This window comes from Sturnira hondurensis, unplaced genomic scaffold (genome assembly GCF_014824575.4).
Source record: "Sturnira hondurensis isolate 20B ecotype Veracruz unplaced genomic scaffold, ASM1482457v3 Scaffold0005279, whole genome shotgun sequence".
Classification (NCBI taxonomy): domain Eukaryota; kingdom Metazoa; phylum Chordata; class Mammalia; order Chiroptera; family Phyllostomidae; genus Sturnira; species Sturnira hondurensis.
Window position 1 is genome coordinate 15,262,951 of NW_028077910.1, and position 26,342 is coordinate 15,289,292.

General features: G+C 41.2%; 1 protein-coding gene across 2 annotated transcripts; it reads right to left on the reverse strand.

The window, feature by feature from the left end:
- Positions 1-1,169: 1,169 nt before the first annotated feature.
- Positions 1,170-26,167, reverse strand: MFSD1 (major facilitator superfamily domain containing 1). 2 transcript variants are annotated; one of them, XM_037046651.1, is made up of 16 exons: positions 25,921-26,166; positions 23,835-23,887; positions 22,382-22,494; positions 20,625-20,667; positions 20,251-20,318; positions 18,625-18,733; positions 14,618-14,720; positions 13,751-13,849; positions 13,235-13,346; positions 12,243-12,299; positions 11,746-11,902; positions 8,291-8,388; positions 7,603-7,715; positions 5,637-5,684; positions 4,451-4,508; positions 1,170-2,911 (listed from the first exon to the last, which is right to left on the reverse strand). In XM_037046651.1, the coding sequence occupies exons 1-16, from the start codon at positions 26,090-26,092 to the stop codon at positions 2,908-2,910; spliced, it is 1,407 nt and encodes a 468-aa protein (XP_036902546.1). In that variant the 5' UTR covers positions 26,093-26,166; the 3' UTR covers positions 1,170-2,907. The 2 variants fall into 2 exon arrangements, with proteins under 2 accessions (XP_036902546.1, XP_036902547.1); XM_037046652.1 differs by lacking the exon at positions 1,170-2,911 and having other exon boundaries at positions 4,447-4,508; positions 25,921-26,167.
- Between the last annotated feature and the right edge of the window lie 175 nt (positions 26,168-26,342).

The window sequence follows — 26,342 nt, forward strand, 5'->3', positions numbered from 1 at the left end:
TGTTTCCGGAGCACCATAAGTTAGGCAGGACAGCTGCTATGACGTGAGACTAATTAAACTATCTACCAAGGAGACGACACGTCACTTGAGTACATGACCATATCCAGGAGTGTCCAATCTTTGGGCATCTCTGGGCCATACTGGAAGAAGAATTGTCTTGGACCACACATTAAATACACAAACACTAATAAAAACGGAGAGCACACAAAAGGTTTTATGTAAATTTATGGTTTTGTGTTGGGCTGCGCTATCCTGGGCCACGTGCGGCCTGTGGGCTGCGGGTCGGACACCTCAGGGCAGTTACGTGTCCCGAGTTCGCCGTCTGGCCTGCCTGATATCAAGAACTTATTGGCATTTCTTACAAGACATCAGTTTTCCCCACCAACTGCCAAGCAACGAATCCCTGCTCAGGGCTCAACCACCTTCCCACCCCTGCCCCCAGGAGGGCACTCCAAGAAAGGCAAAAGGAAGAAGCCCAGGGGTCTTAGCAGAGGTGGAGGCATTACAGAAATCACGGACAAGCTGAAGACATCTTAAAGCCGTTCTTCGCTACCACTGAGATCAAAAAAATATGTGTACAACTTCATTTAGCACCTACCCCATTCTCTATTGCTTTATCTTCTCTGGTTCCCACTACATGCGATTTTCTTCCTATTGATGCAAATTCTACTTCTAACTCGGGGCCCTATTTAACTCCCACCTGTGTTCTCAAAGTTCTTTTACCTTCCTCCCTTCTGAACACTAATGCTACTTTCTTCAAACTCCAAGGCGTTTGTGACCATATGCGTCAGACACATTGGTGACTGCTTTTACAGAAAGAGCAGCACTGAATCCTCCGTATAACGATGCCATCATTCCGTCAGTGTGCTCGCTAGTGAAGCCATTTAATGACTGCTTAATATTTCACTTTAGGCATATGATACTAGGTACTTAACTACACTCATTCTTACTGACATGGGTGCTTTCCTATTTTAGGCTATGGTAAGCAATCATACAATGAAGATACTTTCTTAAAATATACTTATGTGTACATCTGACAATTTCCTTATGATAAATTATTAGAAATGGAATTGATAAGCCAAAAGTTGTGCAGCCCACCACTATACCCCTTTTAGATCTCTTATTCATCTTGCCAATTTATCCTTCCAAAAAGTTATTCCAATTTACTCTTTTTATTTATGCATCATTCAACAAGTATTTATTTTGTCCTAGGCACTATTAACACAATCATTAACATAACAGACACAGTCCTTGCCCTCAAGGAGCTCACAACCTAAAAGAAGAGACAGAAAGCCGCACCATCACATTCTTCACCACAGGCTGAGGTAAGCTAAGAGGGGAAAGTAGAGGCTTTCTCCTCCAAGATCACAGGAATTATTTCCATAGGAACAGCGGTCCTGAGCTGGGGCTAAGATTTCCTATTGGAAGTCAGGTGAAACCAGGTCACAGTGAATCCTGGATAAAACATTCTAAGCAAAGGAGTTTGGACAGAGCCTCTGACCAGGGATAGGACCTGACTCATTTGAAAAAGGTGTACGCGGTCCCCTGGGGCTGGGGCACCAAGGGAGTGGAAAGACGAAGGGCCGGCCAGGGCCCAGACGCCCTCCAGCAGTAGCAGCAGCAGCACCTGACTTCCCGCAGCCTCCCACTGGGGAGGCAGACACTCACTGGCCACGGGCTAGAACAGCCCCGAGCCGTTCAAAACCTAAAGAACTAACAACTGAATAACGACATAAACAGTAAACGAGAAAAATGGATGTAAGTAAACTTACCCTGAAAAGGAATGTACTTTCAATTGGTTCCAGACATTTTAGACATACAATGTTATGCCACGTACTTTAAATAATATGAGCGGGTAATTTTATCAGTTTAATAGTTGTTGTCTAAAATATTTTTGTGCCCACAGATAGCAAAACATAATGAAAAATTTATTGACTTTCATATGTTAAGACTAAGTCAATTAAAAAGTATTTTAAGTCTGACAGAGAAATATAACCGCATTTCATTTAATGTGAAAACCATAAATGCTACTTTAAGGTCCTATGTTGGAGAAAAAGCTAATCCCTATAATCTGTCAATGTCTATAATTAGGTAAATTTTCTTTATTCCAACACAGATTTTCTCAGAATCTTCTACATAAAAAAGTTAAAATCAGTGTTTCAAGATTTTTTTGAAATCAAAAGTTAGAAAACATCATGTGTTCCTTTTACAGTGTTTTTACTTATCCATGTCTATGCAATTATCATAATTTAAAGGACATTTTTGGTAATTACTTGGACTATAAAAAACTGTACAGAAAGCTTATACCACCAATCTGTATCTGTAAGTATAACAAAGGTGCTCAGTAACAGAGAGATAAGGAAGCTCGGAAGGGTCACCGCCCAGCAAGGTCTCATCGTTAAAAAGAGGACAGAATCTGCTATTTGTGAAAAGGAAGAGACTTCATATATCTTTCCAATGTTCCCTTTTACAAAAGAGAATGCCTACGAAAATTCCATACTGTAGTCTGTATAAAACATCCCTTCTACCCCTTAAAAGCTTTTAAAAATATTTTTGTTTTAAGGCCATAGCCCTCAGATACACATTGTAAAAATGATCTCAACACAAGATCCAACGATTCCCATTACTTACTGTCCTTACTGAAATTCACCTGCAGGTTCCGGAGTAATTTTCTAACCTTACTGTTGATTAGCCTATTCTGAAGGAAAATTCTTCTGCAACACACAAAAGACAGAGGATAAAACAGTCCTCAAAAATACACTTTGAAATAGGTATCCTTAAAATATAAATAACTTTTCAGACCATTATTTTTCCTAATGACTAAACTCTAAATAAAAAAGTTTAAATGGAGGTTTTCAAATCAATGATGTGTGCAGCCCATTCTCATGGCACAGTCATTTAAACTTCTCATCTGCAAAACATAATACAATAAATTATCAAAAACGAGAAAAAAACCCACAAAGCCCCATCTGGTTTACACAGGGAAAATCATTAAGCGTTACAAAACACACAGTGCCAAGTGGTCAAGGTCATACATTTCACTGGATACTCTTTCAACTCTTCTTCATCATGAAAGTAACACAAGATCACTGTAGAAAGTTTAGAAAATATAAAAACAAACAAACAAACAAAAAAACCCCTCTTATAACCCTACCATTGAAATAGAACTCTTTAATATTTGGAGCATTTTCTTTCATATTTTTTCTATTTTCATATTTTTCTACTATATACAAGTGATAGGTTTAAAAAATACACATGCCTGCCCTGACTGGTGTAGCTCAGTGGATTGAACACAGGCCTATGAAGCAAAGGGTTGCCGGTTCGATTCCAAGTCAGGGCACATGCCTGGGTTACAGGCCAGGTCCCCAGTAGGGGATACATAAGAGGCAACCACACACTGATGTTTCTCTCCCACTTTCTCCTTCCCTTCCCCTCTCTCTAAAAATAAATAAAATATTTTTTAAAAAATACACATGCCTGCGTAAATGTTGTTAAAAATAAAATCAGGATATTATATTTTCATTTTTATCCTTTGCTTACTTAACATAGAGCATGTTCAGTATCCCTGACTCTAAAAATCCTTCTAAAACATAGTAAATGGATATGTCATAATATATTTAACCATTTTCCTACTTTGGAGCATTTATGTTGTTTCTAATTTATTGACATAAGAAGATATTATTATGATATAATAAACTGTCATAAGATATTTGAACCTCACAACACTGCTGATTATTTTTGAAGAAGTATTTCTAGAAACAGAAATACTATGTTAAAAGAGGATTTGAGATAATCAAGAACCCCCTCAACCACCAGAAATAAACAACTTTTGTTCTACTGGATTTTAACCTATTCAAAATTCATAAAACTTAAAATTACATGGTATATATTTAAAAACAAAATTTTTTAAGTAAAAAAATATTCAGTGTCTAAAAAATAAATAATAGGAAACAGAATCACTATTATGTCGCAGCATATACTCATAGAAAATACTAATTTCAATTAAACCACATAGTACATACTAATTTAATCTGTCCCAAATGAGTCAAGAGAACATGGAACAGCAAGTTAGTACCAAGAAAAAATGAAAAGTTATCTCAACTAGTTAAGAAAAAGAAAATATCAGAAAGAATCGAAAGGCCAGCGCAACGAGGAACTCAGGGCAAAGACCTTGGCTCCAGTAAATCACAAACACTCCACGTTCCTTTCAGAAGGCAGTTTAAAGCCCAGTTCTTCCCCGTACACTTCACTTTAGCCCTTGACATCCACCTTTGAGAATTTTATGACACAATTGAGAATTACGTTAGAGTAGTTCCACAGATAATCATTAGCTCTTGAGAGGTAAGAAAAAGACTAACTTCTTAAAAGTCCAATCCTAATACCTCAAAATAAAATGCTAATGTTTACGATTTTCAAAATAAAGACAATTTTTCTCTTTTTCAGTACTTACTCGGCATGGGAAAGTTTTGCTTCTTCCCTTTGTTTTGCAGAGTAATTTAGGTTCCCACCTGTAACACAAATAAGCACAGAATCTTTTCAATGTGACTATTATAAAGTAAAATTCAAACACGCGTGCACGCACACACACGTACACGTGTACACACCTGCATCGCTGGTCCTTAAAGTGACATAAAAGGCCACAGAAGATGAGAAAGAACTGGCTTATCTCCTGGAAACTTCCCCAGGGAAGAAAATGGTTTTTCTAAAGAATGTTTATATGATACAAATAACCACTCCTAAATTTTAGCATTTTTTTGTTTGAACTTATATATTACCTTAGGTGTCCTTAATTAGGATATTATATTAATATTCAGTAATAACAAAAATTTAGAGAAATTAAAGGAAATGACCTAAAATTATTTAAACAGCATGTATATACATCCATCCAAATACATAACAATCTTTAAGGGTACACCCATTAGAAAATCTGATAAGGGTAACATCGAAATCATATAAAAGAACACAGAAAAGACCACAAATGCATGTAGTATACAGAGATTCACCAAAGAGAACAATCTGCGATTTCTCATTCTACAGTAAACACTTTCAACCTTAAAATGAAAATATCAGCTATAAATATATATTTTTTACATATAAGGCAATAACATAGGCATTGGTGTTAGGAATATTAAGAGTGCTTCTTTATGTTAATATACTTCTTAATGCTAATATAAAAACATCTAAAATTTGCCCTGGATGACGTAGCTCAGTGGAATGAGTGCAGGCCTGTGAACCACACGATCGCAGTTCGATTCCCAGTCAGGGCACATGTCTGGGTTGCAGGCCAGTTCCCAGCAGGGGACTCACAAGAGGCAACCATACATTGATATTTCTCTCCTTCTCTCCTCTTCCCCTCTAAAGATAAATAAATAAAATCTTTTAAAAAAACCCTAAAATTTTATATTACAAAACTTATATTGAACTGGCCAGAAAGAACATGACAATTTCAATAAATGTGAAGGAAGGCCCAGAAAACATAATTATATGTTACATCATTACATGTTTCCATCACTATGAAGAGAGTGTCATTACTACTTGAGCTGAAGCACCAGCCTCTAAACAGGCAAGCAGACAACCCAGTGACCCCGGAAGATCACTCACTGCAAGTTAACAAGAAAACACCGACTCCTACTTACCGCGGGCACGATTCACCACATAGAGTAAGACCACAGCTAACAGTGACACTGGAAGTGAAAAAACACAGGACCCTTAAACAACATGCATTTACTTCTTTCCCAATGATTCCTATGTAATCACAGTTACAAAATAAGAGAGACAAATCAAATAAATCTTTATTAACTGACATTTAAAAATAAAAACACTATTCACATTATTTTCCAAAAAACACTAAAAATGTTACACACTCCTTTCTCCATGAAAGGAGCCCAGGATGGCCGGCTGGAAACGGAGCAGCTGAGACACCCGCAGGGGAGGGTCATCCCTGCCGCAGTCTCGGGTCATCCCTGCCGCAGTCTCCTCTCCCTCGGGAAATNATCAAATAAATCTTTATTAACTGACATTTAAAAATAAAAACACTATTCACATTATTTTCCAAAAAACACTAAAAATGTTACACACTCCTTTCTCCATGAAAGGAGCCCAGGATGGCCGGCTGGAAACGGAGCAGCTGAGACACCCGCAGGGGAGGGTCATCCCTGCCGCAGTCTCCTCTCCCTCGGGAAATGCTGGCCCTGCCCGGCACTTCCCCACAGCTCCTGCCAGCCCTGGGCTGTTTATACTTGTACAGAGAGCCAAACAGAAGGAATCCTTGGTGGAGGCACGGGGTAGGTCTGAAAACACCACGTTCATTTTACAAATTAACCAAACATCAGAACGTGCTCGTCAGACTCCCCGAAGCCCAGAGTCAGTGAAGACACCAGAAAGTCAGGTGCCTGGCTTTTCACCTTAACAAGTGAGACGTATTTAATTTACTTAACATTAACATGGCAACAAAAATATTTTTAAATGACTTGGTGTTTAGTTTGGGAACCCAATATACTCACACATGAAATTGTGGCTTGAAATTGAACCACATGTTGCGGCATCAAAAACAAGACTACAACACTTTCATGACCCAGTTTTTAAATTCTTAAAGGACCCACTTTTTAAAAAACAATTAATTTTTTAAAAATTGGATGTGGTTATTTCTAAAATTATGAGATAATAAAATGTAATCTGGCTATTCACAAGCAGTTGTCTGCAAACACCATGCTTCATGTACAGAAGTCATTGTCCCCTGACAGCATCGTCACGGGGGGGTTGCCATTTCGAATACAGGCTATCAATGTACAAAAGGCATCCTAACATGTTATATGAGAATTTTTGTCAGATGAGCAAAACTTATGTGTATGGTAAGGACTATCAATGGAAAAATGCTGATTTATTTTTATAGTTTCCAGTAGTTCCCTAACACTTCGTATTTTTAACCAACGCATCATTACAGGTAGAAAAAATTAAATAACAGGGCTAATAATAAAAATAATTAAAAACTGCGTAATGAATTAACCATGAGCATACCTAAGTCACACATACATCCACACATTCACACTGGGAACATACTCAGGACCTTTCAAATGATTCCACTTTAAAAGGGAAATTTTTTTTAAAAAACATAAATTTTTAAAACAATATAAAGAATTTTCCACTACTGCCTTTAAAAATAGGAATCTCCTGAAAAATGCCTATGGCTCTTCAGAGAACTACAAAGTCACCAGCCAGGAAGCTCTGATGCAAAGGCTAAGAATTCGACAAATCTGAGAACTATATCTTAGAGATTTGGTTTAAAAGAAGAGAAAACAGCTCTGGGTGGTGTAGCTCAGTGGATTGAGCGCAAGCCTGCAAACCAAAGGATCGCAGCTCGATTCCCAGTCAGGGCACATGCCTGGGATGCAGGCCAGTTCCTAGCAGGGGATGCACGGGAGGCAACCATACATTGATGTTTCTCTCCCTCTCTCCTTCCCTTACCCTCTAAAGATAAATAAAATCTTTTTTAAAAAAAGAAGGGAAAACAGAACAATAACTATAAAACCTAAAAGCATAAATAAGAACGTTCTACTACATATTAAAAGGAACCAAATAAATGTTGCAACATGGTGCACTTACAAGAAACACAGGCAATGAAGAAAACTTCTAAAAACAAATATCCCCGAGTATCCAGTATCATGCCAGCAATGATGGAAACCACCGCCAGCCCAAGATTCTGAATGGACTGCATGCTAGAATTTAGGAAAATACATGTCAATTTCAAAAGTTTTCATGAAAAGAAACAATTCACTATAAATATTAGTATCTATAAACCATATACTATTCATGTTAGAGACATTTTCCACCAGGATGACCTGATTAGATTTGTTTTTCATCCCATAACCATTTCTTCTATTAGACTTCACACTCAAAGGTAAGGGAACTTGCCTTAAGTACATTATGAACTCAAAACCTTCCTGCTGAATGAAAGAAAGGGCTAAGTGAATGTCAACCCCCTCTTGCCTTTTGGGCCAGAGGCCAAGACAACTTCTCACTGAGAAGCCCTCAGATACACAGGCAGTGGGGTGATAATGTCAGCAATTACCTCTTACAGGTTAGCTTAACTCCAGCTCCCTTGCTGGAGGTTTGGAGCATTTTCATTGCCACAAAAATATCATAAATAGATTGCCTGACTTTTCTAGTTATTTCCAGGTTCAGAGCATTCCCAGAAGCCTAAAACTAGATTCAGGAGACCTGGAGTTTCGTATGATAATTAAATTGATACAGCAGAGAGAGGCATTTTATGATCCACGGTGCAAATACTTACAAGCCATAGGCAGTTCCCAGCTGATGTTCAGGAACTACGAACGCCACCATTGGCCACAGTGCGCAGGCAAGCAATGAATAGGAGAGTCCCAACAGACTCTACAGAAAACAGTACAGAGAAGGGTAAAAGTCTTATAATAACCAAAAGCTGATTTTCTTTTGATGCAGATTAGCATGACTAACATAATAGCTATGACTATTCATGCAAATTTTATTGCAATCAGGTCAATACAAAGAGTCTGGCCCTCTCGAACAGCATCCCTCTGGTGATGAAATATTCACACACCATCTTAACCACTTCACATTATATGCATCTATAACTGCCTGGGCCCAGAGTACAATCAAGAAGCAGGCAAAGAAACAAAGCTGATTTGCAAAAAGTTACTAACAACGTTTTGGGCAAGTTTATTTTCCAATATTTATTAGAAATTACATATTAAGGACTTCTGGCCAAGATGGAGGCATAGGTGGAAACACTGTGCCTCCTCGCACAACCAAATTAAGGACAACAGAGATTTAGAAACAAAAACACAACCAGAACAAACAGAAAAGTGAACTGTATGGAAGTCCAACAGCCATTCATTCAGACCAGTAAGAGGGGCAGAGTCAGCAGCCACTGGAGTGGGAGGCAGGCAGAGGGGGTGCTGTGGCAGGAAAAGGTGGTGGCTGGCAGCAAGCAGGCAGGCAGAGAGCGGCTACAAGTCCCCGGGTGCGAGGAGAAAATGAACAGACCCAGTGAGGCTCCCAAGGTGGTTGGCTGACCTGTGTCACACATTCGCACACAGATAAACCAGGCAAAAATGGGCAATGAGACAGACCGCGCAACCCAGGGCCCCAGTGACAGGAAATAAAGCCTAAAAGTACTGACTGAAAACACTGGTGCGGGTTGAGGTGCTGGGAGAGACTCCCAGCCTCACAGGAGAGTTTGCTGAAAGACCCACAGGGTCCTAGAACATACATAAGCCCACTCACCTAGAAACCAGCATCAGAAGGGCCCAATTTGCTTGTGGGAAATGGCAGAGGGGACTGAAACCCAAGAGAGAGCAGAGCAAGCACCATTGCTCCCACTCCGACCACGCCCCCACATACAGTGTCACAACCCACTGAGTCACCCCACCCTGTTGAACACCTAAGGCTCTGCCCCTCATACATAACAGGCACAACTTGGCCAAAAAATTAGGGCTCAAAGAGAACAAAGCAAAGCTCCAGAGCCAATACTTTTATGGGACCAAGAGATAGCCAACCTATCAGACACACAGCTCAAAACACTGGTGATCAGGAAGCTCACAGAATTGGTTGATTTTGGTCGCAAATTAGATGAAAAAATGAAGGCTACACTAAGTGAAATGAAGGAAAATGCACAGGGATCGAATGGTGATGGAAAGCAAACTGGGACTCAAATCAACAGAGTAGACCAGAAGGAAGAAAGAAACAACCAAACAGAGAAGAATGAAGAAACAAGAATTCAAAAAATGAAGCGAGGCTTAGGAACCTCCAGGACATCTTTAAACATTTCAACATCCGAATTATAGGGGTACCAGAAGGGAAAAAGGAACAGCCACGAGTGGAAAACTTATTTGAACAAATAATAAAGGAGAACTTCCCCAATCTGGCAAAGAAAATAGACTTCCAGGAAATCCAGGAAGCTCAGACAGTCCCAAAGAAATTGGACCCAAGAAGGAACACACCAAGGCACATCATAATTACATTAGCCAAGATTAAAATGAAGGAGAGAATCCTAGAAGCAGCAAGAGATAAGGGGACAGTCACCTACAAAGGAGTTCCCATCAGACTGTCAGCTGTTTTCTCAAAAGAGACCTTACGGGCAAGAAGGGGCTGCAAAGAAGTATTCCAAGTAGTGAAAGGCAAGGACCTACATCCCAGATTGCTCTATCCAGCAAAGCTTTCATTTAGAATGGAAGGGTAGATAAAGCACTTCTAAGATAAGGTCAAGTTCCAGGAGTTCATCATCACCAAGCCATTACTATATGAAATGTTAAAGGGACTTATCTAAGAAAAAAAAGATAAAAATATGAACAGTGAAAGGACAGCAAACTCATAGTTATTAACAACCACACCTAAAACAAAAGCAAACTAAGCTGAGAGCTAAAACAGGAGTGGAGCCACAGAAATGGAGTTCACATGGAGGATTAGCAACAAGGGAGTGGGAGGAGGAGAGAGGGGGAGAAGGTACAGAGAATAAGTAGCATAGATGGTGGGGAGAATATAGACAGGGGGAGGGCAAGAGTAGTGTAGGAAATGTAGAATCTAAAGAACTTGTGACACATGGACATAAACTAAAGGGGGAGGGAATGGTGGGGGAGGGGTATGCACGGTGGAGGGGAGTGAAGGGGGAAATGGGACAACTGTAATGGCATAATCAATAAAATATATTTTAAAAAAGAAATTACATGTTAAGCAACCAAGGCACTATCACTTCAATAATCCATTATCTTACCTCTGGGCTATCAACACCCAACAGGAGAGAATGACAGAGAACAAATAACCACCACTTGTTAAACATCACCTAGTACTGTCTTTTTCTTCAATTAAAAAAAGGAACCTTACAATTTAAGCTAAACTAAGATTTATACCTACCATATGGGCAAGGATTAAAAATAATGCCCATGTCCAACAATGGCAAGAACACAAAAAACCAGACACATTCCTGTATCACTGATAAAGCTGTAAGTGAGTAGAAAGTTACTGAGTATCTACCAAGGTGTTAACAGTGCAGAGCCTCCACTACGGCACCCCTACTTCTACAGAAGTCCCCTAGGGCTGTCTACGGAACTCTCACCTGGTGCACCGACACAGTGCGGGGCGAAAGCAGGCCGAAAGCAGGCCGCTGTGCGTACCCAAGACACAGAATTTATTCTTGTATTAGTATTTACTAATGATTGTATTATTTTCCACACAAACAACTGTAAACCTACTTTTGCTCCATCCTGTATATATGTTCACAATATTCTTTTACTAACAAATAAGGAAGAGAACACTTTAGCCTGTGGTCTTAAAAATGACATTCTGAGGGGCAATAACAAAAATGATGAATTTGTTATCACTGCTGACCTACTCAAAGTCAAGAACAAAATGATGTGAAATCACGAATATTGGGCCAATAGGGTTTTTTTGCTCATCTATGATAGAATGACTTCTCTCAATGAAATATAAAAAAATAAATGAAACTAATAAACATTCTGGCTTTTATAAGACTTTTATTTTGGATTCTATTTCCCCATAGAATTTCCTCTATTAAATAAGCCAAATGAAAATAAAATTACCTTATGCCTTAATAATTAATACTTACATATACTTTAAAAGTAGTTATTCTGGAGAAATTGAAATCAAGTCATCATTTTCCCCACTGTCCCAAAGCAGAGCTATCAAAGGAGCTGCGTGTGGCTCCTGACATGCACCACCCCCCCCCACCGCCGGGGTTCACAGTGACATTACCATGGCGATCCAAGGGTTCCACAGCGTAAAAGCCAGCAGCACGTGGGAAGCAAGAGTGGTCACCACTGCGCACAGAACCCAGATGATGTTCTTCCCTGTCTTATCCACCAGGAGCCCAAATACTGGGGACATGGGAGCTGATATGACATACACGACACTGCCCAGAGAATATAAAAGATATTTAATGAAATGTATCACAGCTCCCCCTCCCCCAAAACCCAAAAAGTCTGTAAACCCTTTAGGCAAAGTAAACCCTAGCTCATTCAGTTTAATGATCTTCTACAATGGTTACCAGTAAACAAAAATATAAAGATACAAATAGTAGTCCAAGACTTCTTTGGTTTTCCATTAACGGCAAAGATGGCCACTTGGGATCAAGGCCCAGTACAATCTTGGCTTCGCACTGTGGATGTTGTATCACATACAGCTTTTCATTCGGGTAGAATTAAAGACCCACACTAGGCACACAACAGACACTGAGAAAATTCATGAAATACCTGTTAATAGCACTTGCTGCCTGGGAAGAAAATCCAAATTTCTCCATAAAGAAAACTCTAAAACACAGAGAGAGAAAGAGAGAGACAGACAGAAATAAGCACATTAGAAAGAATTACTCTGTTTTTTAAAAAATAAAGCCAAAATAAAACTGAATATAAATAAATGTAAGTTTAATCAACTTTTCCTTCTTGATACTGTTGTCCCACCTTATTTGATATTATTCATTTTCAAGTAACTGGCTGAAGCTTTAGTGTTCATATAAATATTTCACCAGCTAAATAAAATATACTGATGCGCATTTTTCCCATTTTTGCATATACAGAAAACAGCACACAAAAAAACTTTCAGAAAGCCAAACGCATTACTGCAGGGAATTAAGAGAGTTCCTCCTAAAAGCAGGACTGAGCAGGGTCTTTGCTAAATGACGTGTCTGAAGTTATTTAGAATAACAGCCTGAATTTAAAGGTTATAATTACAAACACACAAACTGTGTGCTCACAAACTGCTGTTTAAGCAGCTGCTAAAAAAGAGAGAAAGCGAGAGAGAGAGAGAGAGAGAGAGAAGACAAATCAGAGAGAAATCTGCTGTGAACCCTGCATCTGAACCTGGAGAAACCGCAGCCCTAGGAAATAAACACACACCCAGTCACTATACGCCGATACACTGTCTCCATTCTCAGAAAGAGGCTCCCTAACCAAGAAATAAAGAGGAAATGTTTTAAAAATACAAATCTAAAAATAAAGCATTAAAATAAACCAGTATTTTAAACCCCCAACTGTTGTTAGGTATTTATTTAAAACTTTAAAAATGGTTAAACCAATACTAAACCTCAAGCTAAGAAAATCAGTTGTGTTCCAGGATGTCGAACAATTCCTGTGTGTATATACACTATAACCAGAGAAGCAGGGCTTATAGCTACAAATGTACATTTACGTAACTGAAAGCTCATTAATATTTAGCTGACACAAGTGCGATGCCAGAGAATACTCACTTCCCAAGTCCAATGAACGGGAACACGGCAACGTAATAGCAGACGCAGATGACAAAGATGAGCCACAGGGGTAAGGAGAAGTCCTTCACATCCGTTATCTTAATAACTTCCCCTTAGAGAGGAAAGGGAAGAAGCTATCAGTGTGATTCTGCATACCTAAGTCACAATTAGTTTTCATTTATCATGTGATTAACCTTCCCAATTCAGTTAAAAACTACTTTCCTCAGTAAGTTCTAGAACATAGTTTCTGGGATCCTCTAAAAAGACACTAGAAAAAGCAAAACCTAAGGTGAGTTGCTACCTATTGATGAGAAACATTCATTATTTTGCAAATATACAAAGTACAATCAAAGATGTAAATTACGCCAAAAACATACAGAGAAAAACATGCCCCAATATCCAGACAAGTGGTGGAAACAGATTTGAAGGTAAAAGATCAAGAAACACGTATTAAACCTCACTGGGGTTTACAACCCTGCACCAGGAACTTGCACAATTGTGCGCATTTAGACCTACCTGTTTTTCCTTCTTCTTTGTGAAGAATTCTTTCTGCCCTCTGATCAAAGTAAGCAAGGGCCAAGGCACAAATTAGTGAAATAATACACGTTGTACCCCCTATAATTTAGAAAAAAAAGGTTTTAAAAAGAGAGCCCCACTGAAGGTTCCTTAGAACACAGCATATCACACTAAATGCAAAAAGCTTAACCAAAGGTGGTAATATTTAGGTAATATTTTTTTAAAAGCCCACAATTACTAAATGAGGACAGAAGAAAAGGAAGAGCATATGGCAGACATTCAACAAATAGCAGTCACTGTTACTACATCCTCACCCCGTAGAAGGTTGGAGATTAGAAGGAAAAGACTAGAACAAACTAGTCCGGTCTTCTAATGCGGAATACAAACTGAAGAGAGCTGACGACCAGCTAGTGAATTAGTCCTACTTTCTTAGTTCAGTTTATGCACTAATTATTCATCGATGCCGGGGGGAAATTTATGAAAGTACAGTCTGATTCTGTGGTCACCTCATCTCCCTTCTGATTCCTTCCCGAAGCCCAAGCCTGTCACCCTCACTCCTGCCCTCTGCAGCCCACGGGCCCCGCCCTCCATTAGCTCAGGACTTTTCCTCATTAGCCTTACTCACTAATGCTGATCTCACATCATTACTGTAATTCAGATAAACAGTGAATGAAGTTTTTCACTTGTCAAGAATTTGTGACCTCATCAGTCAATTCAATTTTTCACTTGTCACAATTCATGAACTGTGCAGGCAAAATTATAACCAAAGTGGTCTAACTCTGACTCCAGTGTCCTTCCCCCTCTGCTTCGATACTGCCGATGACATGCTTTCGGAAGAGACAAACCTGGAACACCAAGATCACTGACCGATCATAAGTGTGACTCCGAGGGCTGTGTGACTGGCAGAGCCCAGCAAAGCTGCCACCTCGGAGTACAGCCAGCCCATGAGGTTCATGTTTACCGTGCTTCCCTGGAAACGGACAAACATGCAGGACTCAGATCAAACCAGAGATAAATTTTTTTAAACCCCACAAAGGAAAAAACGGACAAAGATAAAGCCACAGATGAGATTACCACACACAAAAATGCCAACTTATAGAAAATGCTAATATTCAAAACAGCACATCACATTTATAACTTCCTAGTGGACAAAAAAAAAAAAAAGAAACACAAGCTACTAAATTCACAGAGTACGTATGGCAAAATAAACCTTGGTTCAGAAAAGGTACAGCTTTCCCGGTATTGCTGTCTAAAAAAAATTTGTTCACTGACTGTCCATGAGAAGATGGAAAAAGTTATAATGTTTTCATTCATTCATGTAGCAATTATTTGAGCCCTGATTACATGCCAGTCACTGTTCTAGGTTTTGGATATACAGAACAGAGCAAGAAGAACCTTCAGCTTCCATAGGTCTTGTTTTAGTGAGGCAGAACAGCCATCCCCAATCTGGCACNACTAAATTCACAGAGTACGTATGGCAAAATAAACCTTGGTTCAGAAAAGGTACGGCTTTCCCGGTATTGCTGTCTAAAAAAAATTTGTTCACTGACTGTCCATGAGAAGATGGAAAAAGTTATAATGTTTTCATTCATTCATGTAGCAATTATTTGAGCCCTGATTACATGCCAGTCACTGTTCTAGGTTTTGGATACATAGAACAGAGCAAAAAGAACCTTCAGCTTCCATAGGTCTTATGTTTTAGTGAGGCAGAACAGCCACCCCCAACCTTTCTGGCACCAGAGACCGGTTTTCCCATGGGGGTTGGGGGCCAGGATGGAAGGAACTGGGGACAGGAAGCAGAGCTCAGGAGGGGGTTGGGGGGGGGTGACACAAGGTGAAGCGCAGGCGAGCTTCCCTCACAACTGGTTCCTAACAGGCCCGGTGACCCCTGAAGGAGAAGAGGTAAAATATGTAGTATTTTAAATAGTGCTTAAAAGTACTTGACAAAATAAGAAAAAAATGAAGCACGGGAGGAGAATATAAAGGGGTAGAGACCTCACTTGACAATGTGACTTTGGAGTAAAAACCTGAAGGAAATTAGCTGTGAGGACATCTGGGGAACAGCATTCCAGGCATAAGGAACAGCCAGTGCACAGGCTCTGAGAAGGAGGCTGCCCAGTGTGCTCAAGGAATGGCAAGGAGGCAGAGCTGGAACAGTGTAAATAAAGAGGCAGGAGGCTGAGATGAGGTCTCCAGAGAGGAAACGAAGCAGGTGGGAAGCTATAGGTCACAACAGGTTTTGGCTTTTACTCTACATGAGAAGGAAAGCCACTAGGGTTTTGATAGGTAAGTGGCAATCCAAGCATGCTGTAAGAGACCCCCTCTCACTGCCATGTCCAAACAGATACAAGTGGGATGGAGAGAGAAGCAAGGACATCATCAGGGAGCTACGGGAATAACCCAGAACAGAGATGATGGGTCTTGGACTAGGGTGGCTAGGATGGGAGAGTGAGAAGTGGTGGGAATATGGATATATTTTGATGGCAAAGCTAATATGATTTGCTAAAGAAAAAAACATGTGGGCCCTGGCAGTTGGTTGGAGTATCACCCCAAAAGGTTGTGGGTTCAATTCCCAGTGGAGGCACACACGTAAGTTACAGGTTCGATCCTCAGTTGGGGAGACAACCAATCAATGTTTCTCTCACACCTATGTTTCTCTCTCTCTCTCTCTCTCTCTCTCTCTCTCAAACTCAATAAAATACCCTCAGGTGAAGGTTCAAAAAACATATGTGGAGTGTGGGGAAAAAACAAAGAAAGAGTTCCAGATGCCACACAGTTTTTCCCTGATCAACTCACTGGCAGAAGAGTTACCCATAGCTGGGGGTGAGAAAACTGCAGCGCGAGCTCCTCTGGGGGACGGCAAGCAGAACGTCAGAGCTGGGTTTTGGTCACAGCAGGTTTCACGTGCCTACTAGACATCCAAGAGGAAATGCCAAGTAGAAAGCTACACATACCAGTACGGAAAGGCCTGGACAAGTGATGTACATTCAGGAGCAAGGACATACTATCTAGCCCTCCGAAACTGGATAAGCTCAGCAAAGAAACAAGCATGAAAAGAAAAAAGAAGCTGGCTAATGCCCAAGCTCTGGGCGCTGCCACATGCACAGATGGAGGAGACTGAGAGCGAACTAACGAAAGGTAGAGAAGCAGCAGACAAAAAGGCAAAGGAAAACTCAGGCTGCAGTGCCCTGGAACCCAAGAGAAGATGAGGGAGGGGGAATGTCAACTGTGCCGGATGCTGCTGAGGACTGAGAAACGAGGTGGCTGGCCGAGCTCTGGCTCCCCCTTCTCCTCAGGTCTCCCCACCATTCTATGAAGCCCCTGAGATTCCTTTCTAGACTCGGGGCTCCTCAGTACATGCCTGAATTGATTATAACAAGTTTGTGAGCACATGGAAAAGAACCGGAAGATCAATAGTAACGATAATGGTGCCAATGAAAATGGGTCTCACTCAAATGATCCATGCTTTGTTGAGAAGTTACTAGACAATGAGATCTACAAATTGCCAGACATATCTTGACTTGCACAAGCTACACAATGAAGTACTGCAAATACCCTTGCAGACAGAATTTAGAAAACCATACTAGCTATCAGAGAATTGTCAATTAAAATAATATTTAGGTGTTTCCTATCAAAACAATAAGACTTTTAAAAGTAATAGTAGCCTGTACTATCAAAGCTATATTTAAAAGGATCCTCTCACATTCCACAGATGGGGATTGTGGAATGTGAGGAGTAATGCGAAAGAGAGTAATGAGAGAGTAATGCGAAAATGTGTCTCAACGGTCCTAGGAACCCCCATCAAACCTCTGACTCCATCATCCCATTTCTAGCCACCCAGCCTAAGGAAACAAGATGCAGGCCAGTTCTACAGAGTCTCACAACAGCACCGTTGACAACAGTGCTAAACCGGAACCTGCGTGTATAAAAACATATTACATACTTCCTATGATCTTACATTAAAAACTTTATACAGGATTTCTTCTGCCCTAAGACTATGTTACAAGCATTTTTGTGCCATTTATTAGTCTGAAACCTTGATTTTTAATAGCAAATTTTTTTAAAAAGCACTCTACTCATAGGAGTTTATGAGGAAAAACACTAGTGGGGCGTGGGACTGCCGAAACCCCTTACACCCCTCACAGGCTGCATTAAGACAGGCACACTGTTGTCCCCTGGGTACCCTCCACCAGACCAAACCAGGAACGCCATGGTCATTGGTTTTAAATGGGAGGAGTACTGACTAGCCCCCTGCGGTAAGTCCAGAAAGGCGTGAGCACCATCGCCAGGGAGCTGAAATCCACGCCGTGTGGCTTGGACAACCACAGGAAATGAGCCTGTCTGCCCCAGAACAGAAGAGCTGCCTTCATAAGCAAAGTGCTGGTGCACAGGAAGGAGGTGAACACTAGCTACAGAAGGTCAAAGTCAGAGCAACCAGTGAAAACCACTTGTGCCAACGTCATCTCTATGTGAGGTCTGAACATCAAGTTCACTGAAGTGGAGGGGCTACCCCATCCCAGAGTGAACTTCCATCACTGAAACTGTCAAGCAGAGCCAAGGAGATGACCATATGCGAAGACTTCATAGCAGGGATATGAACTGAATAAGGAGTTAGACATTGAAAACTATTAAGATCCATTCCAATGCTCCTATTCTTTGAAATAATGAATGCTCAGTTTGCCATTTTAGACTGTTTCCTAAGTGAAATGAGGTTAGAGGTGTCTTAATTAAAGTAAGGTAAATGCTATACTATAATCTAAAGAAATCTATTAAAAATCAATACCTAACTTGTCACACAAACACTTCATCCTATAATTTTTAGGGAATAACTGTAAGATTCAATCTTTTGCTTCCTATTAGATTGTCATACTTACAATTCTAGCCATGCTAAGCTGGAGTCCAAAAACCAGGTTTAGTTCTTTGCCTTTAAACCAATTCACAGCATATGTGTTCTGGGCAACAGCTAAGGACTCCCCGCCAATCCTACAAACGAGGAAAGAAAAGTGAAGCTTTTAAAGAAAGGCCAGTCAGCAATGCAGCAAGCAGGTTTAAACCTCTGCCTCCTCCCCTGAACCGAGGCAAGCCTGTGACTGCTTCCACCAATGGAACATGGTGAATGTGATGCTGGGTGATCCCAAGCCCGGGTCACAAAAGATGACATGTTTTTTCACTCAAACACTCCCCCTTGGAGCCCTGAGCCACCGTGATAGAAGCCCCACTGCCCTGAGTTCGCCACACAAGGAAAAAGCCAAGCCACACGCAGAGGCCACACGTGGGCGCTCCAGCTGGCAGTGCAAGTCTTCAAGCCGTCCCAGCCCAGGTGCCATGCATGTGACTCAAGGAGCTTTCAGCTGATTCCAGCCCACGCAACTCCGGCTGAGGCTCCAGACAGCAGGTGCACAGACAAGTCGTGCATGCTGAACCCTTCCAACTCCCTGACACACAAAGTCCACTGCGAAGCTCCGGGGAAGCTGCTATGGTGCAAGTGACCGTGACAGGCAATGGAAGGACTCTGGGTCACCACATCGCCATCTATGCGATATAAAATGTCCATGTGAAGAGTGGGCCATACTTTGTGGCCACTTAAAAATTCACTTTTCAGGCCAACACCTTCCATATTCAAAATTCCCTCCTTCCCAGGTTTTAACTCTCCTTCTGTAAGTTCTACCTACTGACCAGCCCCCATGCCCAGGCCTTCAGCTAGAGGGGCTTCTCCGCCCTCTCCTAACACGGAGCCTCCCTCACCACTCCATCCTGGATCCAAAACAGCTGCCCTCTCTTCTATTAATGCACCTCCACGAAGCCACTTCTGACCCCAGTTCCATCTGAATCCCTTTCTATTTTTATATGCATTTTATTGCCTTCTCTTTCACTTAGAACACTTTTTAGAGGATGTCACCTATGTCTACATGTTTCTGGCACCAGTGAAAAGACTAAGTCATACTCAAGTTAAAGACTACGTAAGTTCTATCACCTGCGTCCCCTAGGGTCAGGACGCCCAAGGCTGCACGCAGAACGGGTTTACTGATCAACACTGAAATCCATGAACAGCAATCAGTCTAATGGTATTTTGCTCATTCAAGCCTTTTCAACACGGTTCAAAGGACCCGCACACTACCCACTGGGCTACAGCAAAAAGCCCATAAATCCCCAACCTGGAAATCGGTGGTCAACACTGTAACACACTACACTACAAATGAGGTTTAAATCACAGTCTTCAATATTACTGAAAAGCAAAACACCTAGGAAAAATATCATTTCCAGAGAACTATTTCATATTCAAACCCCACACAGAGTTAACTATGGCCCGTTGAAATTGTTGCTTCCTTTAAAGGAAAATTATGACAATTAATAAGCAATCTTATGTGTATGTGGCTGCATTCCAAGGACCTGAAGTAATTCTCCATTAAGAGACAATAATATGTTTTCTGTAAGTCCATCATAAAATGAGAGCTGAACACTAAAATATATTAGGATAAATGAAATTATGCATAACTTACCCAAACACAAACCTGCCAAATTCCATCAGCCAAAAAGCATTAACTATTCCGCCAAGAGCAAAAATAACCTATAACATAGAATATAATGTAAATCGATGAAAAGTAAATTCAAGGTATTCAAAAGAAATAAGTAACTTAAGATGAATCACAACTTCTACAGTAATTTTAATATTCTTTGTTAGTAAATCTGTGGAATTAAAACATTTAATGTTCATTGTTGCAATTCTTAAAATAGATTATGCCTTACACCACTATATGGGCATGTGTGGACCCCACTTAATTAAATTAGACATTCATTAAACACATCTCTGCTGTAATTAGACAAGAATTCAAGTTACTATCACTTAGTCAACAAATGCTTTTGCCTTCCTTACCTGTCCAATGCAAACGAAGCAGCTAAAAATAATGGTGCCCCACCTGTTGGAGAGGGAGAGAAAGAATGTACGTTAAAAACATGTAAATCAATCAGTCACCACGTCTTTCAGTGACGTTCTCTTCGACCCATCTGCGCTCCCTCCAAGGATGCAGAAATGAGCGCTGCTCTGCCTCTGAAGGCAGCAGCTTTTCCTAGGCGGAACGCTAACCTGGGATGGGAATGTAACGAGCCATGTTAGTTTAAACCCCTGTCGCTCTGTAATAAAACTTATTAAGCAATCTTCAAGTACCCAGGGCTTTCATTTTAAAATGGATGTTCTTTATAAAATTTCTATTTAGACTTTAAGATTAATTTAGAAGGCATGCCAGATTAATTTTAAATGGTTATAATTCTTAATAACTAAAAACTTTTTTTTTGCAAGCAGGCTTTTCTTTTTTATTGCTGGGTAAGTTACATTCAGTGAAAATCAAAGATCGGTTTGGGGGGACACAGAACATCTTTCACCTCACAAAGTCACCCTGTGCTCCCTCACAGGCAATCTCTCCCCCATCCAGAAGCTAGCACCATTCTAATTTTCTTCATTATACGTTCATTTTGCCCATTCTAGAGTTTTATGCAAATATACTTATAACAGCATATATGCTTTTATGTGCTGGTTTCTTCCAACTGCAAAATATTTTTTTAGAGTTTCCATGTTGTCACCTGTATCAGATCACGTTAAACAATTACAAATCGGTTTACCCAAACATTCTGCACTTTAAATATCTGATGTTTCCCCAAAGTAGCAAAATGCCGGCATTAGAAGAGTCCTTAGAGAGGATGGGAGTAAGCCACACCTCTGAAATCCCTCTCCCCACCCTCGTGAAAGGGCCACACCACCTTCAGCACTGGAACACTCACTATGTCCCAAGGCAATTTGTGGCCCACCCTGTGAACTTGGGTGGCCAAAGTCTACAACCATACTAAGTGGAATCTGTCCCCCTGAAGTTTCCAGCTAATCTGTCCCTTTAGATCAAGCAAAATAAATTTAACTCCTCCTTTATACCCTAACTCTTCAAAATTGTTAAAAGTTAGCCCCCAAGTCTAAGCTTCTTCGGCTCTTTTCCATCGGACATGGTTGGGAGACCCTTCACCAATCTGTCCCCCGCCTTCTGGAAACATTCCCAGTCCACATCCCTCTTGAAGTCTCCACTAACAAGATGTGCACAATCCTAAGGATAAAAAGTGACAAAGCTTTAGGGTTGTTTCTTCCTCAGTATCTAATAGAAGTGGTCACAGAAGTTCGACGCCCACAGAAAAGCAGAAAGAGAAATTCTCACTGGGGAGAAGCAAATACCACACATGTGCTAATTACTGTACATCCATCTCTCAATCCTCATAACTACCTTGCAAGACAGGAATTACTATCCATCTTCTACCAATGAGGAAACTGAAGTGCAGGAAGCCAGGGACAAACAGCTAAGAAGAGCTAGGAAGCTGAGCACATGGCAGCAATGGGATTCAGCCCACGGCTGCCTGATCCCAAATGAGGACGTAACTGAGTTGCCTTATTTCATGAGTCCAAACCTTAACTGAAATACCAACCTAGTTTCAAAAACCAATTCCAGAGATATTTTTTAAATCTTTAAAAAAAACCCCTAATGTGGGCTATAACAGCCATACAGAATTTTCTTTTTTTTCTAGAAATATCTTTAGTTCTGTGTTTTTCTAATGATCAGATTTTACCTACAGGTGTGATTTTTTTTTCAAGCTTACCGTATTCCAAATACTCGGTCTATCAAAAAGCCGCCAAAGAAACACAAAACTACATTGGGCCAGGAATACCAGGCATACAGCAGCATGAATTTCGTGGTATTCACCTGCATATCCTATATGGGAAGAAAATATAGTCAAACTTCAGTTCCTGAATGTCTCCAATCTCAACCAATTCAGTTCTTGACCAAGTAGTTCATGGAAAAAAAAATCTTGGTTGTTTAACAAAACTTCTGTTCTCGACCTGACAACCCTTTCATGCTGGAACCTGTATGATCAGTCACTTAGGATTCGGTTTTCAAACAAAATCACTTCTTGAACAGTCTTCTGGAACAAATTAAGTTCGAGAACCAAGGTTCCACTGTAAAGCTATTTTTTCCAAACAGTTAACCTTAGTAACTAACAAATCAAAACATTTTTGTTCTGTGTAAGGCAGGCGTTTCTTAAGCAGGTGTAGTCACTTAGCTGCTCTGAGATTCTCATGCTCGCCATAGCCCCTGCCTCAGAAAAAGGTCACACCTGGGAACTTCTTGCGTCCTCGAGCCATTTCAGAGGCTTTGTGGAGCCAGGATCACTCAGATCCCCCACCATGAAGACCACTTCCATCTGCACCCACCTATATATATCGTATATTCTTATTCCCCCTATACTACCTCCACTGGGGCTCCCTGCCACCCAGAACAAAATAATCTCAGCCTCCCCCACAACTAACGTGTACCTTCTTTCCCTTTCACTTTAGCTTGTGAAGTGCCCACCTATGAATGTCTCCCTGTCCAAAGACAAAGAGACCATCTAAATGCAAAAGACATTGTAACTATCAAATTCATTTTTACAAAACCAGAATAAAAATATTGACATGGAAAATCCTCTGCAAATAGTATCCACATTTAAAACACAAAATAACACCCTGGCTGGTGTGGCTCAGTGGATTGAGTGCAGGCCTGCAAAATAAAAGGTTGCAGGTTCGATTCCCAGTCAGGGCACATGCCTGGGTTGCAGGCCAGGTCCCCAGTGCAGGGCTTACGAGAAGCAACCACACATTGATGTTTCTCTCCCTCTCTTTCTCCTTCCCTTCTCCTCCCTCTAAAAAACAAATAAATAAAATCTTTTTTAAAAAAAAAATAACAAGAAAACACAATGCAAAAGTTATCCTATCAAATCATTTGTCATTCAAATGATCACTCAGTGGGAGAATGAGAAACAAAAATCTGCTAATACTTTTTGGAATACAGTGGAAACAGCACATAATTATTTATCTCAGTTATGAACCAATATCAAGTTAGAAACAAGTGTGATGTATGAATTTTGTGCCCACTCCTTGCCACACTCAGATTTGGCAACTACAGATTTTAAAAGGGACGCACTGGACACTGTTGCAAACACACAACCTGAGAGCTGACAAAGCCTCAGCAGCTGCCCCTCCTCCAAAGAGAACGAAAGTGAAAAATCAACTTACCCGTTTAACCTGAGTCTGAAGGGCAGCAGGATTATCATAGCAGAAATAGCTACCTAGAAAAGGGAAGAACAAATGTTTTCTAAGTAATAATACTATCCATAACAGTTTCAAGCTGCAATTACTACTCAAATGGTGATTTTAAATGTTTACTCTAGGGGTTCAAGGACTGACACTGTGGAAACATTTTTGACCATTTCCTTGTCCACTGTTATTTTCTAAATTGTAGCCAAATGACCCACAGAACACATGCCAAATCATTTACAAATTAGTGCGCATATACCGCAAATACTGAGAACCTGGATCAAGGAAGAAGTTAATCATAGTTCTTCCATTTTACTTTCACAATGCTTCATATGTCTATTATTGCCTTAGCATCTTCATGAAGCACTGTATTTTCCATATTTAAAGTTAGCAAAACACACACATGCTAAAAATTTCACAAACACCCTCTGCAATTTCCTAGTAATGTTACCTGAGGTCACCACTTATCTTCCGAGCAGAGGAACGGAGTTTAACTACTCTAATATTTGAAACAAGAGTTCTGCCCTGGCCAGTATGGCTCAGTTGGTTGAGCACTGTCCAGTAAACCTAAAGGTCGTGGGTTCAATTCCCAGTCAAGGCACATATATAGGTTGCAGGTTCAGTTCACAGTCTGGGTGCATAGGAGGGTCAATCAATGTTTCTCTCCTCCTTTTCTCCTTCCCTTCCTCTTTTAAAAATCAATAAGCACTCAAGTGAGGATAAAAAAAAAGAGTTCTAATTCTACAATCAGAATGCCCCAAATCAAATAATTTAGTGAACACAGTGCCAGAAATGAATATAAAATAGAGTTCTAAAGGATTAAGTAAAAACATAAAATGTCTGTTGGTAGGTAAGAGAGAAGTGGACAGAGGTTTAACATTCATTCGCTGAGATTTATTTTAAAAGTACTATAATTGACAGATGTGTGGTAAGTATCAAGATAATACTGCCTCCATTTTTTCACTGTTTGTAAAAGTGCATATTAGAAGTTACAGATTCAAAAGAAATGTCATTAGAAGGTATGCATCTGGCTTCTGAAACCCAGGCAAGTAAACACAGTTTATAAAAAATGATCTGTTTAAATAGTGATAATTTTAAGTGTTTTGTAGTGTTCTTTTTTATTCCTAAACCAGCAACTCGTGGTTCCTCCTTTAATTGCGGCTTAAGTAGGGCACCACCATCGTGACTTAAGGCTAATGAATGGGCATCACCTTTCCAAAAGGGGGAGGGGGGGCAGGACAGGCCGACTCAACAGGACTGGCAAAGAAGCTAAAGCCCAAAGTATCCTTAATGCCTACTTATGCATTCCAGCAGCACCGTAAAGTTATCTACCACAATGTTCCTAAACTCGTTGATTACACCGGTTCCAGACGAGGCCCCTGCAAAACACATCGCTACTCTCATACCAAGCTAATACAGACATTAGAATGGTGCTGAGTAGGTTAGTTGCTGGAACATGGGAAGATGTTCTGAAAGTTATCTCCAGAAACTTTTCCAAAGTCATCAAGATTTCGTAAGTGAAACCAACCACCGCCGAACCCACCACAAGTGCAATCCAGTGTGATTCCTTCCATGTGGCAGAGCGGTAGAGTTTGGGGACGCATCTACTCACTGAAGCTATCAGCAAGACACACTCATACAATTCCCAAAAGAGTGGGTGAAATCAATGAGACAACCAGCGAAACAGATTTCTTTAAGTCTTTTTCATACGTCCGGGAGAAACGAGGGTGGGCGGAGGTAGTTGAAACTTTCTGAATTCCTTCTGAACCAAGGCCCAGGAGAGGAAACTTAACCATCTAAAGATTCCTCCCTGTCTACGGCTGCAGGAAGTGAGTTGCCAGCCTCTGAAACTTCTTGGAGGAAGGGAGTCGGGAGGGACCAAACTCACCCGGCTCTGTCCCCTTACCCCCACCTTCCGAACGCCACTGGCTAGAATGGGGCCGCGGAGGGAAAAGGAGAGAAGGGAGGCCTGGCGGCACCGGCGGGAGCCGATCTCAAGGCTCTCAGACAGACAGACACGGATTCCAGGATCCTCCGCCCCACCCGACCCGGCCGGGCGGCTCACCAAAGCCGAGAAAGCACATCAGCGACAGCACCAGAAGCCGGTGCGCCAGACGACGGGGGTCGCAGAGGGCTGGTAGCGTCCCCGGGCCATCGGGGACCGCGGGGGCACCTCGACCGGCCTCCTCCGGGCCGTTCGTCAGAAGCCCCCGCGCTTCCTCATCCTCCTCCTCCATTGGGCTGACGGGAGATACAGAAGCAAGAAGACCGGCAGCACTAGTACCAGGACGGATCCCCGAAGCCCAGCCAAGGCTGCGGCCACGTGACCATGGCCACTCACGTGACGCCCGGGCAGGTCACGCACGGCCGCACTCACGTGATCACATGATGGGCAGGGCCAGCGGGGAAGACGGAGGGTCAACGTGTGTGCTCCTTTGGTGAGGTCTGTTCGTGGGGTAGAACTCCATCGGGTTCCACGCACGGCCT

Excerpts from the sequence above, each read along its gene's own strand:
- MFSD1 (XM_037046651.1), bottom strand. The coding sequence starts at position 26,092 with ATGGAGGAGGAGGATGAGGAAGCGCGGGGGCTTCTGACGAACGGCCCG. Across the intron at positions 22,495-23,834 it reads TTCAGACTCAGGTTAAACGG|GATATGCAGGTGAATACCAC; the intron begins GTAAGTTGATTT and ends CTTCCCATATAG. Across the intron at positions 11,903-12,242 it reads GCAGCAAGTGCTATTAACAG|TGTCGTGTATGTCATATCAG; the intron begins GTATTTCATGAA and ends TTCTCTGGGCAG.